Below are 19068 nucleotides of genomic sequence, written 5' to 3'. Positions count from 1 at the left end.
TGCCGGTTCGCAGTATTACAGCCTTCTCCCATTCACTTAAAATCAGCGATTCACAATACGAGCAGTGACTGGAACGAAGCTCTCATATTAGCGCTGCAGCCCCTTCAATACAGCTGATCGCTCTGGGTTTGACCATCGGGACCCCTGCCGATCTGCTATTGATGGCCTATCCTGAGGATATGCGGTCAATTTGTCGGGTACGTTAAACAGATATTTAGTTAGTCATTTTGAAGAACCTCATGGCAACTAAGGAGGAAGTTCAAAAGAAAATCACCATAGGCCATTCAATTACAGAAGAGTATATATTAAATAGAAAATTGCATTCATTAAAACAATAAGTCCACTGTTACAATGTACAGTAAAAAGGCTGCTACAGGTTTTATACTGCCGTTGTATCTGGCTCCTAAATGATGACGAGGAAGGATTTCTGGAAAGTATTTATTAGCTGTTACTATCCGTCAATATACAATGTATGCAAAACAAAAACACGCCATTGTTCAAACCTTAAATATTTAACCCGCTATGATATATACACATAGAAAATGCTTGGAATGTTTTATTAAACTTGCGGTAGATTTTACCAACTGTACTTGACATCTCTTGATCCCGGTTTTATTTCAAGGTGATGCAAAGATCAACTATTCCAGAACTACGTCAGGGCGCTCATAACTGCGGCAACTTGTCAACAGGTGTGTCAAACTTGAAGTCTGTGGGGAACAAGTCTGGAGCCCGTGGGTAGATGAGTCTGTAGGATTGTCGGATGGTCACATCAGCTACACCTGCGATGTCACCAATTTCTGTGGACAGGAGACATTTGGGTTGATATTTTTTTTTTTATTAGGAGTCTTCAAATTACGCTATAGCATCCGGGACCATTTGAAAAACGTACCCTATACACCAACTGGTTTTTTGCGGCTATAAACTCATTTTAGTAGTGCATGCTGTATTTTATACGCCCGTGAGAACAGTCCCGTAGTCAATACACTTGTACGAACAGAGCCTAAAGCTTGAATTATAGCTATCCCTTTAGAGCACAAAAATATTTCCCCAAAACATTCTTCCCTAGACAGCCACAATACATATATGATGCCCCGTGCAGCTGGAATGTAAATACACACGGTGCTTATATCACGCTTTATAGCGCGCCGCCATTAAACAGATCAGACTGAAAGGGAGCACCGTGTTTTTCTGCAGAGGGATCCGAATGCAGAATTCCTGCATTTCGGCAATTGCTATGAAAACAATTGATTCCGCAAGTGATGTAGGCTGGGCACAGTACACATTTAATATAATGCAAAGAAGAGCATGTCGATTACCTTGTGGCATTAGTTTGTCTGGTTCAACGAAAAATTAAACAAAAAAATAAAAAAAATACTCACCTGTTCAATCCACACCACTGTTATCTATTCCTGCAGTGATTTTTCTGGATATTGTTTCAAGGGTGAGGACTGACCCATTTCTGAGTCTTGAAGTCTCATCCTATTACAGGAGCAGTTTTTTGTGCTGCTCTCAAATTTATATTTTCTGGCTGCAGTACATGCATGTGACCACTGCAGCTTTATACCGCACAATCCCTTAAAGGGAATCTGTCACCAGCATTTCACCTATTAAACCAGCAATACCTGGTGGTAGAGGGTGAAAAATTGTTTCTATATAACCTATAATTGTCTTCTTAGTCGGCTCTGTAGCTTTAGTATTCTGTTTTTTAGTGTTTCCACAGCATATGCTAATGAGCATAAAAGAGTCATATCTTCATTCCTCAAGTTTCTGAGTTTACCCCACCTCCTTACTTTTGATTGACAGCTCCTCGCCTTCCCCCAGCACACAAAATCCTGCACTTGTGCATTGATGTCCTCTTCTGGTGTGTGCGCACAAAGGGACACCAAACTATTACGATAAGGCACAGAATGTTTGCGGACCGTTATTTACAGTCGGAGGAGTTTACGAGAGGGGATAACGGCAATGAACTTTTGATAGCAGCGGCCAGTGAGGGATAAGTAAAGTTCAATAGGTGAAATGCTTGTGACAGGTTCCCTTTAAAGCTGAAGTGCGGTGAGATTGTTGCAGCTAGTTCCTTTGAACACTCTTCTGGCCACATTCACTAATACGTATTTTTGTTTCATTATATGAATTAAAAATTCTATTAATAAAGCCTTCTCAATTCTCAATAAAGGCCAAATTCTTCCTTGTGGCAGCAGCGCCCTCTGGTGGCAGACCATGAATATTACTGAATATAATGCTTTTTAAAGTACATAACTACTGGGTGTACTCAGAAAATGTCATGTATGCGTTCAGTTCCTGTTAAATTGTATTTCTCCACAAATTAAACTTGTCACTTTCAGATCACCCCTGTATTTTCTAGTTTACTGATGTATGAAATCTATAGTCTACACAAGCAACTGTGCATGTGTTGAGTCTCACTACTGCACTACTATATAACCACCTCTAGAACTATTCTTAAAGGGAATGGGTCGCTAGAAATTATTTTATTTTGTATCAGTTAAACAATTAGTATTTGAGTGGTTACACATGGTTTTAATTTTTTCACAAGTCAGGAAATATTATAAATTAGATTCTAATTTATAACATTTCTATGTGCTGGCCACTAGAGGGAGCAGTTCCCAAAATTGCAACATGGTCACTGTGGTAAAGTAACCTCATTGATTTATGCTGCAAATTTGGGGTGGACACTCCTCTAGTGTCCTCACACAATCCCCCCTCCCTTCTTCTGGCTAGTGCCAGGAGAAGGAGGGATTTCAATGTCTTCAAACCTCCTACACTGTGTGCCGCGATTTTCTGAGCGACTGCAAAGTGTAGGAGGATTAGATACAGGGCTCAGCAGACCGTATCACACGAACATAATACACACATCACATACACAAACATAAATTACCTGCCGCCGCCTCCGCTCCTATTCTTTGCGCCTGAACATATGGCTGGAAATCGTCATCTTACTGTCAGTCAGCGGCTTCCGGTCCACATGAAAATGGCGCCGGATTTCTCTCCGCGAACGAGCTTCATTTTGGTCTGTGTGGGAACGGCGCATGCACCATTCCCACACAGACGGCGTACGCTTCGGAGAATGGAACGGCTCCCGTTCGCATTCTCTATGGGGATGTATGTGCCGTATTCCATCTCTGTATGTGTCATTAATCGTCACATACAGAGATGAAAATGGCAGCCCCCATAGAGAAGTAAAAGTTTGAACACAGTAAAAATTAGAACGTGACAACACTAATAAATTAAAGGTGTTTACATTTTATTAAAAGCAATATAAGAATAAAAATAAAAAATCATGACACCTTCCCTTTAAGCTATTAGGAATCCCTGCGAGCGGCGTTTCGCTGCATTCTGTAGAAGGGCCTTGTAAAAATGCACATAAAACCTCAGAGCGAGAGGTCCCCGAGCAGCAGACGGGTCACCCAACAGCATTTTACTAACCTTTCTGCGTTCTCTTCTCAGCAGAGGCTTGTGACGCCATGTAAATCGCAGCAGCTGCCACAGATATGGGACTTCTTCCAGGAACCAAGTCCAGCTCCACTGCCTTGCGTGCAATACAAGTAGCCGCCATCTGCACTTGTTTGGTGAGACCCAAGTTTGAACAGAACCTGGACATAAAGTCTCCCGTTGTAATCAAATCCACATTGGTTTCCAAAGCTTTCAAGATCAGCTTAAAACATTTGCCAATTTCTTTCTTGGAGATTCTTGAGACAGCGCAGATTTCTACAAGTAAACATAGTTGTCAGACTACGGTCGTCAGTTCACACGAGAAAATTAGTTTTAATTAAATAGCAACAAATAATCTGTAACAGATGTGTCATGGGGTGGGCAGGATCCCTTCTCAATAGGGAAGGAAACAGAACAGCAGGTGAAATTGGCGGCTGCCACCTCATTGGAACGCACCATTTCTCCAACCTATGCCCAGGCCATAACTACTGAGAATAATTGATGTGACCCCCTACAGGAGTACGGGTACACCACCCAACAAGATCAACGTGTTCATCTTCCCATGAACCGGTGATATCCACAAAGCATGTGCAGGTGGGGACTGAAACCACAACCATACAGAACAAACAAAAGTTCCCACCGTTCATTTTATACTAGATACGGTTTTTCTAGTCATTTCCTAATATACAGATAAGCTTCATTTAGAGAGGATTTCAACCCACAACAAAATTAGGTCGATCATTAACTTCTTATGTATTAATATCGGGCTAATTCTGAAACTTTAGCTCTTTCACTAAGGCAGTCGTAACTGAACAGGATAATTCTAATATCACTGTAGGGTCGTTTTCAGATAGGGTTGTAGGGTTCGTTTTGGGGTCTGTATTACGCCCACAACAGGACCTTCCAGGGTTCAATTGAACCGAACGAAGATCACTATGGCGTCCTATGACGATCGAAGGCCTTATTCACACGACCGTGTTTAACGTTCGTGATACGCGCGTGAAAATCACGCGCCTCGCCCGGACCTATGTTAGTGAATGGGGCCGTTCAGACATTCCGCGATTTTCACGCCGCGTGTCCGCTGTGTAAAACTCACGACATGTCCTATACTTGGCCGTTTTTCGCACATCACGCACACATTGAAGTCAATGGGTGCGTGAAAATCACACACCGCACACGGAAGCACCTCCGTGTGTCGCGCGTAATTCGCGCAACAGTAGATAAAGAAAAAAATAAAAGCACTTCCTTCATTTTTCGAAACATCAAAACGGCGTGTCATAAGGATGGCATAGGCGCAAAAATCATGCAGCACATACTGATGACACGCAACTGCAACGCGCGCAAAACACTGCGTATTTTGCGCACGCGAAACGCACACGTTAGTGTGAAGGCCTAAGTTTGGTGCAGTTGAACCACAAGAAGTCTAGGTGTTGCAGCCATAATGCACACCCCAAAATGTTTCCCGGTATTATGGCTGCAGCCTTACAGAGATTATCCTATTCAGTCACTGCAAAACAAAAAAAAAAAAAACATCCTAACAATCAACTCTAAGGCCTCATGCCCACTTCAGTTCTCTCATCAGGGTGCTATCCGTTGTTTTAACAGATAGCCCCCTGGCACATTCATTTCAATGGGGCCATGCACACTTCCGTTGTTTTTATGGTACGGTGCAGCCGTTCCATAAAAAAATAGGGCAGGTCCTACTTCTGTCCATTTTTGACGGAACAGTCTCGGCCTTTTCATTGATTTGGTCCGTGAAACAAACTGCACACGAACACCATCAATGTGCGGTCCGAGTTTCACGGAACAGTCATAGGGGGCCGTATACCGGCCGACGGAAGTGTGCACGCAGCCTTACTTCTAATTTGTTCCATGGCAATATTTACGTTTTGCGTAGAAATTCAAATTTTTGTGCGGAGAGGAATCCAAAAAAGTCAATATTCAACAGGACCTTGATGCTTATGCTGATCACTTGCTCATAGCAGTCAGTGTGTCAGTGTAAGCAGCGAATATCCAGGTTCTCAAATAGCTTTGTGCCACTTGTCTGAAGGTTTAGTCCATTTCAGATAAAAGAAAAAAATTTAATGGATTTTCTTATCACCGCCTCGAACATTTGAAACAATTACGCAACTCCAAGCTGTACGACTGCCAGGAGTGTTTACCTTTAAATGTTCGAGGTACACCTTCTTGTCTACATGCGATATACAGACATGCAGAAGATATGGCGTCATTACTTCTACCCTTCAGGCTTTTCTGTTCATACACTTGTTTAAATAAATTATTAGTCCGATCCTGTAAAGGGAGAAACAGAAAGAAATGACACATTTTAGAGAAGTGACATTTATGGTTTTCACACTTGCCATTACAAGATGCCGACTTACAATTATATTACGTGGGAGATTTATTCTGTCTGCCATAGTTGTAATTTCCTTAAACGCATTCATCATGGCTCTGTCTGAGCTGCTCATTGTCCTTCGGTTCTGGTATTTGGAATTCCCAAACTCATCGAAACTTGCTGCCCCTGTCCCCTGTAACAAAGGAATAAAAATACATATAACCAAAATAAAGAGATGATCCAACATTAGGAGGATCTTTATATGGAAATCAAGGTCTTTAAGATGAGAACTGGGTCAAATATGACATGGATCGTCATTTCATTCTTCAGCCGATCTTTACGATAGTCTGTGGTCCTGTGAAACTACAACTACCAGAATGACCAGACGAGAGCCACAGGTTGAATACCCCCGTTGTAAAGAAAAACTATATAGGCATTCAGGCCCCATGTACATAACCGTAAAAAAAAATCTCTGTAATTGGTGGACCGTAATACGGTCTGCAATTATGGCCCCATTCTGTTCTATTGGCCACGGACACCTTTCCGTATCGCTACGGATAGGTGTCCATGCCGTAGAACTGTACCACAAAAGCTGGAACTTGCTCTACGTTTTGCGTTTTACGGGCCGTGCTCCCATACTTTGTGGTTACGGGCACAGCCGTGTGCATGAGGCCTATCTGTGTAGGTTTTATTACAACTCTAGTAGCCAGAATGTTCCAGAAGAATACCTTTCCAATCATTGTAGTCAGGTCTCCACCACTTAGAAGAGGATTCTGGGTATCTCCAACTCGAGATGGATCTTTGGTCGCTTTGTCATTGCTAAAAGTTCTCCATTCAGAGCCAACATCGATAACTCGATCACCTGAAAGTCCAAGTTATAAACACTGGTTTACTCCAGAGATAATGCAGAATTAGGAAGACCCAGAATGGGGATTATTCAGTAGAGCAATACTAGGATGAGACTCTATAGTGTGCCACATTTTCAGTAACATACAGTATCTAGGAGCCGTGTCCAAGGAGATGAGGGGTCTATAGAAAGTATTTGCTCTGGAAATTAGTGGCAATCCGGGATTACAGATCGATGTGATCTTCTCACACATGTATCTATATCGTATCAGATGATCATTTTGACTATTTCCAAATGTAAATAGTCCATTGTAAAAAAAAAAAAAATTATATTTATTTTCCTTAAAGGGGCTCTCCACTTTAAGATCTGTATTCATCCAGTTTTACCTTTATATTTTATGTATAAACCACATTTGATCTTACCGACAACTAAACCACATTCTGAGCAGATCATGTCCCCTGCTCTGTAATCTTCTACCAAAACGGCTTCAGGATGATTTGGACAAGTCACTCTCGGTTCCACACTTACAAAAAAAAAAAAAAAAAGGGAAACAAACACAAGTGTTATTTTTTTTATACAGAAATGCAACGTACTATTTTAAGTTAGTCATAAGATGGTAATCGCCTCCTCTTACCACTGTTACAGCTCATTCGAGCGAGGACATTTACGATAAAGTTCTGTAGCACAACATGTAATCACTGAAAAGTCATAGGTAAAACACGTAAGCGTTTATTACCCACATATTGGACTGTGCCCCATTTAAACCCTATAATCCAAATAAAGTCGCAATACAACACTATGCGGTGGTTACAGATCAAGGGTTATATACCAATTGGCGAATACCCTAGAAGGAAGTCACCGTTCACACACGATGCCATTTGTCAATTTTTCACTGGATACAGATTTAGCGATGAGAGAAACTTTGCTCCCTCCGTAAAAGGGGAGATTTATAAAAGCTACAGCAAGGCAAAAGTGGGACCGCCGCACAAAGCAGCCGGTTACATTCCAGCTTTTCAAGCTGCCTTAGAATATTAGCGGGACCAGCACTATTGGCACCAGTGACCACGCATCTCACCTAAGGCACCTTCAAAGGGTCACACGCTTCACTCTTCACTGTGCCACTTTTAAAGCGCCACCCAAACCAGAAGACGCGCCTACTGAAAAACTACCGAGAATTATTCTGTGTCAACAAAAGGTGAATCAGCCCAATTCCTGAATGACCCAAGTCTAATAATACCTCACACTTTACAGAGCACCCGCTGAAGAATGCGTCTCCTCCTTACGGCCATCATCTGTCAGGTGAGACAAAGCCACCAAAACAAAACACGCCCTGACATTTTACTAACCCAGACTACTCCCTTTGACTTGCAGTTTGAATCATTTTATATTTGGTACTAAAATAAGGGCCGATTCAGACAAACGTGGCGTTTTTGCGCGTGCAAAACACGCAGCGTTTTGCATGCGCAAAAGCCACTTGACAGCTCCGTGTGGCAGTATCATATGATGCGCGGCTGCGTGGTTTTCGCGCAGCCGCCATCATTATGACACGCCATTTGGATGTTTGTAAACAGAAAAGCACGTGGTGCGCGCACTTGTCAGGACTCAGGAGCGGGACAATGACTATTACACAGCCGCAGCCCCGCTCTCATATTCACGTGTTACAATACTGAGCTGTGCGGCGGCACAGCTTAGTATCGAAATACATGGAACAGTATCGAACCGTTTGGGGTTGCACAGTATCGAAGTTTCGTGCATCCCTAGTTTCTGCCATAGTTACCACAATCTTGCCAGATTAAATAGTGCTGCATGCTATTTAGTCCATTAAAAAGGCAGATGTGAACAGAGCCTAATAAATTAAACTAAAATGAAACACACACACACACACACACACACACACACACACACACTTAATAGCGAGACTACATGGCTCAATGTATATGACTGTACAGAGTCCAAAATAACCAGTGTTGTGATGTGGAAGATCCACTATGACACTGACCTCTACAGACGCAATAGTTACTGACCACAAGGTAATGTTTCAATCTACCGTACGATGTCAAGGTCTAAATCAGAGTTTAAACAACTATTATTGAAATAGCAGTCAAATTCTACATTTTATAAATGACCCTCCACGATGCTGTATCCTGGTACGTGGAGTAACTACAGCAAACAACCTCCAAGAGCAGGTCCTACATTCTGCCACACCGAGTCATTATCAAACCATTCACTGGCGACTCAATAATATACACCGTTCACCAGAACATGGTCAATACAATGGTGACTTATGTCAATGACTGCATTCATAAAATATCTCCAGCACACAAGCTGAACTTACCCAGCGCACTGAATACACAGGGTGGCTGGGGTTACACCACACAACATTGTACCATTCTTATACAGAGTTTATCTGCGATACGTGACAGTCCTAGGCGTGTTCACATCACGTGATCTTTCCATCAAAGGTATACGTTGGGAGGACTCCTGACATATCTTATCTCCAACGAAAGGCTTCACTGCATAGGCATACGTTGTCACCTATACCACCCCTCTCCCATTGACAGCGAGGTAAAGTTGGGCAGCCAGTCCCCTCCATACAGAGACAATTCAACAAGTAGTTTGGGCTTTACTGGCATGACTGGTACAGACACCTCCTTCCCCCACCCTCACCCTGACAGACAGAGCACTTGCTGCTTTATGTCGTGTGGTGAGTGGCACAACACTTGCAGCAGGGGCGGATGAGGAGGAAGTAGTGTTTGGAGAGACTACTGAAGTACACCAGCCAGATGGAGGCTAAAAGAAAAAATTTTTTTTGGCCTCCATCAGGCTGATGTAACCCTGTGGACACACAGCGTGTAATTCGGGAGCTTTCCTGCCATACACTGTAAATATATAAACCACAAACATGATGTGAACAGGGCCTTACATCATCTAATTGTGCAAAAGTTTTGGAAAACTTCAACATTTGGGGACCGCTACAAATCAGCGCTAGGGCTTATCCAGAAATAACGGAATTGCTGCAGATAATTTCCGCAGCATTTCCGTTTAAAAACTAGCAGACATTCCACTGCGGAAAAACTGCACCATTTCCTGCGTTTTTTTACTGCAGAAAAAGGGGGCGGATTTTGCTGCGTTTTTCTCAATGTTCGGAGATGGCCACGTCTCTGAAAAACACAGCAATTCAGTCCATTTTCCGCAGCAGGAATTGACATGCTGTGGTAAGAAAAATACACACCGCAAGTGAATTTCTTGTCAGCGTGTGGATGAAATTTGTTGAATCTCATCCACTATGCTGTTACTGTAGTCTGCTGCGTATATCATGTCCGCAATTCCGTTACGTGTGGACAAGTCCTCAGTCTAAAACAATATCCCGCTTTGAAAATCTGCAACAAACTACAGTAAAACGTATCTGTTACTTATATAGCACCAACATATTCCGCAGCACAGTACAGAGGTTGTCCTTACTGTCCCTATTGGAGATGACAATCTAAATTCCCCATGGTATGTATTTGGAGTGTGGGAGGAAACCAGAGGGCCCAGGGGAAACCCACGCAAACATGAGAACATACAAACTCCATGCAGAAGTTGTTCGTGGTTGGATTGGAATCCAGGACCCCAGTGCTGTACATCTGAAGGTATGCCATGAATTTCACCATTTTCAATGCACCAAAAATGTAACATGCTGTGCCTTAAAGGGGTTATGTGGGGACCAAAAATTATTAACAGTGGACTCACTAATATACATTCTGGTCCTCTGTCGCACGGATTCTGAGATTTTCATAGCGCTGCTGGGGGACTGGAAGTCTAGTTGCAAAGCCTCCTTTGATGAGGATACGACTATTCATTATGTGACCGGCCCCGCTGTACAAGCAGGAGCAGTAGTACTTGGATTACATAGAGTACAGTGAAAAGTTGTATAGTCAAAGAAGGCGGTTCAACCAGACTTCCGGAATGTATATTAGAGAGTGTACTCATACTGCAGTGAGTACACTGCTAAGAATTTTTGGCCCACACGTAACCACTTTAAAGAGGCCCTGTCACCACATTATAAGTGGCCTATCTTGTACATGATGTGATCCGCGCTGTAATGTAGAAAAACTATCATTTTTGACCTATATTAGCTTTATGCTAATTAGTTTCTTAATGGACAACTGGGCGTGATTTACTTTTTGACTAAGTGGGCCTTGTACAGAGGAGTGTATGACGCTGACCAATGAGTGACCAATCAGCGTCATACACTTCTCCCCATTCATTTACACAGCACATAGTGATATAGCTATATCGCTATGTGCAGTCACATAAACACACTAATGTTACTGCAGTGTCCTGACAATGAATATACATTACCTCCAGCCAGGACGGGAGGTTTATTCAGAATCCTGACACTTCTCTGCACTGCTCTGTGATATACAGCATAGCAGGCGTAGTCTCGCGAGATTACGCGGTGAGCTGTTATTTACAGCGAGATCTCGCTGTGCTGTGCATCACAGAGAAGTGGTCAGGATTCTGAATACACATCACGTCCTGGCTGGAGGTAATGTATATTCATTGTCAGGACACTGCAGTAATGTTATAGTGTGTTTATGTGGCTGGACATAGCGATATAGCTACATCGCTATGTGCTGTGTAAATGAATGGGGAGAAGTGTATGACGCCGATTGGTGACTGATTGGTCAGCGTCATACACTCCTCTGTACAACGCCCACTTGGTCAAAAAGTAAAACACGCCCAGTTGTCCATTAAGAAACTCATTAGCATAAAGCTAATATAGGTCATAACTCCGTCAAAAATGATCGTTTTTCTAAATAAAAAAACACTGCTGTAATCTACATTACAGCGCCGATCACATCGTGTACAATATAGGCCGCTTATAATGTGGTGACAGAGCCTCTAACTCAGCCCTAAGGGCCCAGCACCATAGTCCTTACCTAGCTCTAAAGCTCTCCATACATGAAACTGGCTGCCGAGCCTGACCGTCCCCGATGACAGATTTTGATCCTTAATTCCCCTGGGAGAAAAGCGGTGGTCGGAAACATCTGGCAGCAGCTTATTCCCTTTGTCATATTGAAATAAACAGACTTGACTGAGGCAAGAGTGCAAGTTTATGGAGTAGGGAGAGATAGCGATTGGTCGAACACTCATTCGGCCGACAGACATCGAAATTGTATGGCTTCAGGCTATGCTCACACACTAGCATATTGCTATGCAATAGAACAAAAAAAAGCTAGGTCACGGCACTATAGGATCTATGTTCAGTAGAACCGTGGGGTGTCCTGGTGTTACATAAAGAATACGGACAGGTGAACACAGGTACAATACATGTAATCACATTGGGGAAGTAGGAGAACAAAACTTCACTACTAATAATCTGCTGCAGAAACAGTAGGACGTTTTTTGCAACAGTTCTACTGAAATTTTTGTAGAGAAGCAACGGTCGGAAATCCTAGAATTTCTTCTATGGTAAACTATGATTATGGTACACCATGTATTTTATGCCAGAAACCGATTCATATTTACGGAAGTATATACAGTCCATAGTGCATCCATATTTACAGATCCACAAAAAAAAAACGGAGAAATAAAGGGTAATCCCCTGGTGTCACATCGCAACGTTTTCATAATTACAGACGGCTACACATCCGTAATTACCCATAGATTTCTATAGGGAGTCTGTGCCGTTATTACGCACAAAAAAAAGGGACATGTTCTATAAATTCTACGGCATGGACACCCATCCGTAAAAATACGGAAAGGGATCCATAGCGCATAGAAATTAATGGGTTTGTAATTATGGATGAAAAATACAGTAGTGTGCATGGGGCCTAAATCAGGGAAAGTGTTGTCTCCATAGAAGTCAATAGAAATGTTATTGTCGCACCATAGTGTCAATTTCCACTGACTTCTCCAGAACGCGATGTGACCGTCAGATCACACACAGCGAGTTCGTGTATTCTTACAGGACATGTCAGAAGTCACCCAGCTCCGGCCATAAGAGGTCAAGTGCAAACCAGATGCATAACACGACTTTTACAATATATAGAACACGTGACTTTCTTGCGCCACGCGCCAATAGGAGACGTGACTGCGTCTATCTCACATATGCAATATTCACAACTATAGGAACGTGACTACTGCCAGAACGCATCACACGGCATCTTCATGGGCACAAACATTGGGGTAGATCTATCAAAACAAGTACAGGGGGGAAAGTGGCATAGTTGCCCATTGCATTCAGCCAGATGGGCCCTTAGTTTACCAGAGACCTGAAATAGGACAGGCCACTATGGCCATCAACTCCACTCCCCCATAGTTATAATTCTATACACACGAGCGCCACAACATCGCTGTGCCCAGGACTTAGGCCGTGGTTTGACAACTAGCAGGTCCATCAGGGACGATTCTTCACGTCTCACAAACACAGATTTTTAATACACTGAAAGAGGAAACAAAACACTTTGTAATAGTGTAAGGACGTGTTGTCCTAACAGCAGCCGGCGTCAGTGACAGCGTGAAGTATCAGCATACAGGAGCACGCGAATACATTACAAGTATAAAATAAAGTTACGTTATCCCGCCATGGGATTAAAAATAAATTGTAACAAATTAAACACAACAAATGTCCAAAAAAATATAACAATTTACACAGTAAATTTTTGCACCCTCAACCGCACAGGAAAAGTTTCTCATACCGTCACATTTTTGTGTCAGATTCTGACAAGTTCTACGTCCCCATTGAAATCAAGGAAACAAAGAAGCGCAGCAGCGTCAGGTCTTCCGTAAAGTTCCTTTTATTCACCTATAGTCACGCAGTGGTCACTAGTTCTTGTATCCAGACACAGATGAGCTCACGGATCTAGGAAAGTCAGACGAGAGCCCCAGCTGGAATGGCAGCCATATTGGTCGTCACCCAGCTTTCCCAGACACCGATATAACTAAGCAGACGCTGAATGGGAGAGTCAACTACAGGACAGAATGGGGGACCGGATCATTGATATTCTCTGGGGGGTATTAGGGGGATTTGCAGGTATTCTGTAGCTGCCAGGCTCCTGAAGTAACTTGTAGTCACACGACAGCTGGGAGGCGCAGGCTGCCCGCTTCTCATGTGCTGGAACTCAATGGTGGTGCCCTCTGCGGCTCTAAATAACCGGAGCGGTGAGCGCGACACTTGTAATACAGCCATGTCACGCTCAACAACCGTGAAAGGAGACCGACAACAAGCAAGGCCCCGGACAGCGAGCAGCCGTAAACCGAGCCCTCACACTCGGCAGCCTGTACAACAATATAGCCTGCAAGGCTAGCGTAAAACTAGAGGCGTCACTCACCGACTCGTTGACGCCATTGCTAAGACGTCTGTTCAACCGAGCTACCCGACAAGTAAACCAGCAGGCTATGTGCGATGCTCCTTTTATAAAGCTCGATCACGTGGTAGGAGATGCGGTCAGAACGAGCGACGGCTTATTGTTGTCATTCACGCGTGCGCATTCAGGATGTATGAATTGAATTCACCAGCGCGCATGTCTCTAGTCAACCAGTCTGATTTATGTGTAGGTGCTTAGTGCACATGCGCAGTGCTGTGAGTCATCAGAAGGCACTCCCGGTGTGTAGGTAGTCACAGCTTGAACTTTCACGTGCTTTCTTGTCTGCCTAGATTAGACGATTCATTTTCTTTTTAACAGTGGGTGGAACCTCTGGCAGCTTCCGTTAGGTTCCATTCATTGGTTCGGGTTGGAACAAAAACCGCATCAATAACCGGCACCAAATCTCATACCGTTTTTGGATGCGGTTTGTCAATGCGGTTCTAACTGTACCTCAACCGCAACATGGGCCTAGACCCTTAACTCTTTCAGGACTGAGCCATTTTTTTAATTTTTCACTCCCAGCCTTCCAAGAGCCATAACTGTTTTATTTTCCCATCAACAGAGTGGTGTGGGGGCTTATTTTTTGCAGGAGGAGTTGTAGTTTCTATTGGCACCATTTAAAATACCATGTTATTTTTTTCGTCAATTGAGCATCGTGAGGGCTTATTTTTTGCAGCACGAGCTGTAGTTTTTATCGGTACATACAACTTTTTGATCACTTATTAAATAGTTGTTTTTTTTAAAGCTAAACTTTTTTTTATGGTGTTCACCGTGTGAGTTAAATAAAATTATATTTTAATAGTTCAGACATTTACGGAAGCAGCGATACTAATTTTGTGTATTCTTTTTTACATTACTTTACATGGGAAATGGGAAAAGGGGGGTTTTGAACTTTTAATATATATATTGCTTTCACTAGTAAAAAGTTTCCTAAACTTTTTTTTAAAACATTTTATTAGTTCCCCCTAGAGGACTTGATCCAGAGATCCTTAGATCGCTGGCAAAATACACTACAATACTAATGTATTGCAGCATATTGTCATTTTTATAGGCTTCTGTTAAGCCCTGCCAGAGGCACGGCTTATCAGAGGCAGAGTGAAGGTAGTCCTGGGGGCCTTCATTAGGCCCCTGGGCTGCCATGGCAACAATCGGGACCCCACGATCCCGTCACAGGGGGGCCGAAGAGCTGTTGGAGGGGGCAGCCGTTAGTTCTGGGTGTCAGCTGTAATACACAGCTCACACCTGCAGCGTATATATTACCCCCCACAGCAGGACGTGCTATTAGGTCGTGGTGCGCAAAGGGGTTAAGCAACAGCTTTTAGAATGCCCAAACAGTATGATTGAAGTTGTAGTTCACGAAGGGTGTATTCAGACGCTGTGGTTACAACCACATTCAAAAACCGCATTTGTATTTAGTGCGATATGGTGGGTTTTTGGATGCGTATTTTTTTGTTTTCTATGCGGTCTTAAACACACCTGAACATCTCAATACACCCTGGGGGTAAGGCGCAACAGAGCGGCATTGATTTGGTCAATTGGCATCCCAGCACCCTGCTCGGCACAGTATTCAAATTGCTTGTTAATGGTTGCGCGTTGTTGTGGGCAAAACAGCTATTTAACTGCACAATCGTACAGCCATTAATGGATACACGCGTTAAAAACTGCGGCAAACAGGGTACTGGTGTGGCCATGTCAATACTGCTCCGTGGGGCCTTAGGCCTTATTCACGACAGTGAAAAACGGCCGCCGTCACAAAGCCGTTTTCAGAACAATGATGTTCTATGGGTGTATTCACACGGCCGTTTTTTTTAACGGCCCGTGAATAATGGGTGTAAAAAAAAAGTACATGTCCTATTTTTGGCCGTTTTAACAACCTGACGGCCCCCATAGAAGTCAATGGCTCTGTTTTTACGGCTGTCAATACGCTGCATCGGTGAGTATGTAGGGCATTCATGTCGGGCTGTGTGGCATCATATACATCGGGGCTGTGTGGCATCATATACATCGGGGCTGTGTGGCATCATATACAGAAGTCTGTGTGGCATCATATACAGGGAGGCTGTGTGGCATCATATACAGAAGTCTGTGTGGCTTCATATACAGGGAGGCTGTGTGGCATCATATACAGGGAGGCTGTGTGGCATCATATACAGGGAGGCTGTGTGGCATCATATACAGGGAGGTGTGTGGCATCATATACAGGGAGGCTGTGTGGCATCATATACAGGGAGGCTGTGTGGCATCATATACAGGGAGGCTGTGTGGCATCATATACAGGGAGGCTGTGTGGCATCATATACAGGGATGTGCGTGGCATCATATACAGGGAGGCTGCGTGGCATCATATACAGGGAGGCTGCGTGGCATCATATACAGGGAGGCTGCGTGGCATCATATACAGGTAGGCTGCGTGGCATCATATACAGGGAGGCGTGTGGCATCATATACAGGGAGGCTGCGTGGCATCATATACAGGGAGGCTATAAATAGTGTCTAGGTGAACATGTGACCTTCCTTTGGGTGTTTTCAGGGGGTTGGGACAAAAAGAAGCCTGACCAATGAAATTCATCAGTTTCTTTTTTTACCAGCCATCAAACGACCATTAAAAACAGACAGACGGACTAGAAATGGATGAAAATTTAGGGACACACTGATGCAAAATGGCCATGAAAAACTCAGTTGGTCAGTTTTTAATGGACATTTTTGTGTGAATAAGCCCTTACCCTAAAACCAACACGTTTATAGACTATTTGCTACAAAAGTCCCAGGCCAGGGCTCTACAGTGCTATATGCCCCATTGCCGGAGTGCAGTGGAAATTAACATGCAATATGTGAGCCCTGTTAGTCGGCACTGTGGGGGATGTAACTTAATTTTATGCGATCTCAAACATATGACTTCATGTACAAATGCAATGTAATGAGTTCTTGCAGGTTAACATTGCATGCGATATCACAGTGCAATTTAGGCTGCACGCACCAAACTCCAAAAAGCCCTAAGGTGAAAGCAGCACATCTAATAGGGCTACCCGGCAACTTTGGCCACAGATCTCTATGATCGTGGTAATGAAAGGAATTGTTGCCGCAAGTGACCCGCAGGTTTTCACAACACTAGTCGCAAGTAATCCAAACTTAAAGGATTTCTTGCTCCTGTCGCAAGTAACATGTGGGTCGCAACGCAGCAACGCTCAGTTTAATTACTGTAACGCATGTAGTGCAACACAGAGACCATGTGCCCTGTGTCACGGCACAGTCGGCATGTAGCCCTAGCCTAAAGCTCTTTTCACATTGTAAAATGTCTACAATAACAATCTTTTTGGGCCAGTGGTCAAACCACTTGTATATACCATGGGGGAATATAACTAAAGCTGCATGAACCAGCCAGCCCGTGCCATAACTGATATGGGATTTTCCGAGTTTGCAACAGTGATGGGATACCCCCTAGGACATATTCCCTTCAACATGAGGCTTTCCAGCTATTGTAAAACTACAACTCCCAGCATGCCCTGACAGCTTGTTACTTCAGTCTACTAGCCACAGGTTGGAGACCTTTTTTGTCCAGGGCATATGCCATTAACGTGACTAGTGCCGGTCTGCAGATTATTTATTTTTTTGACGGACACAGCGCTGCTCTTATCTATGTGCTGTGTCTCATACCATCGCTCGGTTTTAGTCAAATCAATGGGGGTAAGTTGTAACCTCAGACAGTGTGACTGGACAAGATGGCACCTTGTCTGAAAACAATGCATTAGTGGATACCACAGCTTTCAGAGCCCACAATCACATGTTGATGGCATTTCCTAGAGATATGCCATCAATGTTAAAATCGGGAAAATCTCTGAAGGATGGCATCGCTTAATGAAACGGTGTCAGACCACGGCAGGTTGCATGTGGGTTATAACCTGTGGTAGCAGCTATGTTACCAAAAAAAAAAAGTCAACCAAATATAAGAAATGAGCCAAATTAGCTGTTTTCTACCATAGACTCACCCTTGTGTGATCACAACTCTAGTCGCTGGATATAAGGGATCAGGCACGTTTTCAGTGGAGGTTCCAGCATTTCGTCGCACAGGTAAGACATTTATTGAATTGATATGCCATAAATATTTATCATGGGAAATGTATTTAGGAGCCTGTCCTTTGAGGGATGAGCATCTTGGATAAGGTAAGACAGTGACTGGTGGGCTCATGCCCAGAGAGGACACATGTGGGGGTGTTAGTGGGTGTAGGTCCTCTGCTGACTCCCGGTAGAGAGGTCGTTTACAGAGAAATTCTCTGGATAGACTTCTGGCTCCATGCCTTGACAGGAAGACCATGCCGCCAGTGTTCCTGATGGTACGCTGCACAGAAGAGGCTGGTGCTTGAACCATCCAACGTCAGCATTTCAGCAGACTGCGAAGGGAGCCCGGGGGGGCCCTGCCGCAATGACAGAGAAGAGGATTGTGCTCTAGCGCAGAGATCTTGAGGTAGTTGCTTTGTCACCGGGAGGCTTCTATGGTAGGAAGTCCGCAGCAATCTCCTTCTGGGGAATAGTCCTGAAGATATTTCTCTAGAGATCCCTTTGGGTGCCCAGATATAACTTTGCTTAGCCAGTAGCAGCAGTTTTTACCTGTCGTTTAGTATACACTCTTGCTACTGCTGACACGCAATGCATGACATGTGATAAACCACGTGACCATCCAACTGACAGGTAATAAAAGTAAAAGGTAAAAATGATTTATGTATAAGGTTCTGTGCGCACTGCATTTGCAGTGCACGTTAAACATGTTCAGAGGCCCCCATTTTCCTGACGGAGACCAAAAGTATCTTCTTTTAACCTCTGTCAGGGGAGATATATGCTATTACATACGTAATCTAGAGAAGAAAAAACACATACCGCACAGTATACTTTTTTTTTTTACAATGTTACCCTATCGGTGAAGTGTATGCCTCTACAGTAGGATATGGCGCAGCCTGCGTCGGAGGTATATTTCGGGAGATCCTCTGACATACACTGAGCGAGCTAACAGAAGGAGGGGAAGAAGCAGCGGTGTATGCTGGCACGGAGCAAACATATCTGACAAGTTGGCATGAATAAAAACACAGTAC

At 43.6% G+C, this 19068-nt stretch overlaps 1 protein-coding gene across 2 annotated transcripts; it reads right to left on the bottom strand.

The window, feature by feature from the left end:
• Window positions 1-424: 424 nt before the first annotated feature.
• Window positions 425-14136, bottom strand: GTF2B (general transcription factor IIB). Of its 2 annotated transcripts, none has more exons than XM_075833257.1 (7): window positions 13949-14136; window positions 7052-7152; window positions 6511-6644; window positions 5829-5975; window positions 5610-5739; window positions 3442-3723; window positions 425-797 (listed from the first exon to the last, which is right to left on the bottom strand). In XM_075833257.1, the coding sequence occupies exons 1-7, from the start codon at window positions 13963-13965 to the stop codon at window positions 664-666; spliced, it is 945 nt and encodes a 314-aa protein (XP_075689372.1). In that variant the 5' UTR covers window positions 13966-14136; the 3' UTR covers window positions 425-663. The 2 variants fall into 2 exon arrangements, with proteins under 2 accessions (XP_075689372.1, XP_075689373.1); XM_075833258.1 differs by lacking the exon at window positions 13949-14136 and adding an exon at window positions 13423-13501.
• Between the last annotated feature and the right edge of the window lie 4932 nt (window positions 14137-19068).

Source organism: Rhinoderma darwinii, chromosome 7 (assembly GCF_050947455.1).
Source record: "Rhinoderma darwinii isolate aRhiDar2 chromosome 7, aRhiDar2.hap1, whole genome shotgun sequence".
Classification (NCBI taxonomy): domain Eukaryota; kingdom Metazoa; phylum Chordata; class Amphibia; order Anura; family Rhinodermatidae; genus Rhinoderma; species Rhinoderma darwinii.
The sequence above is the reverse complement of the archived record's forward strand: the minus strand, read 5'-3'. Positions and strand labels throughout refer to the sequence as shown.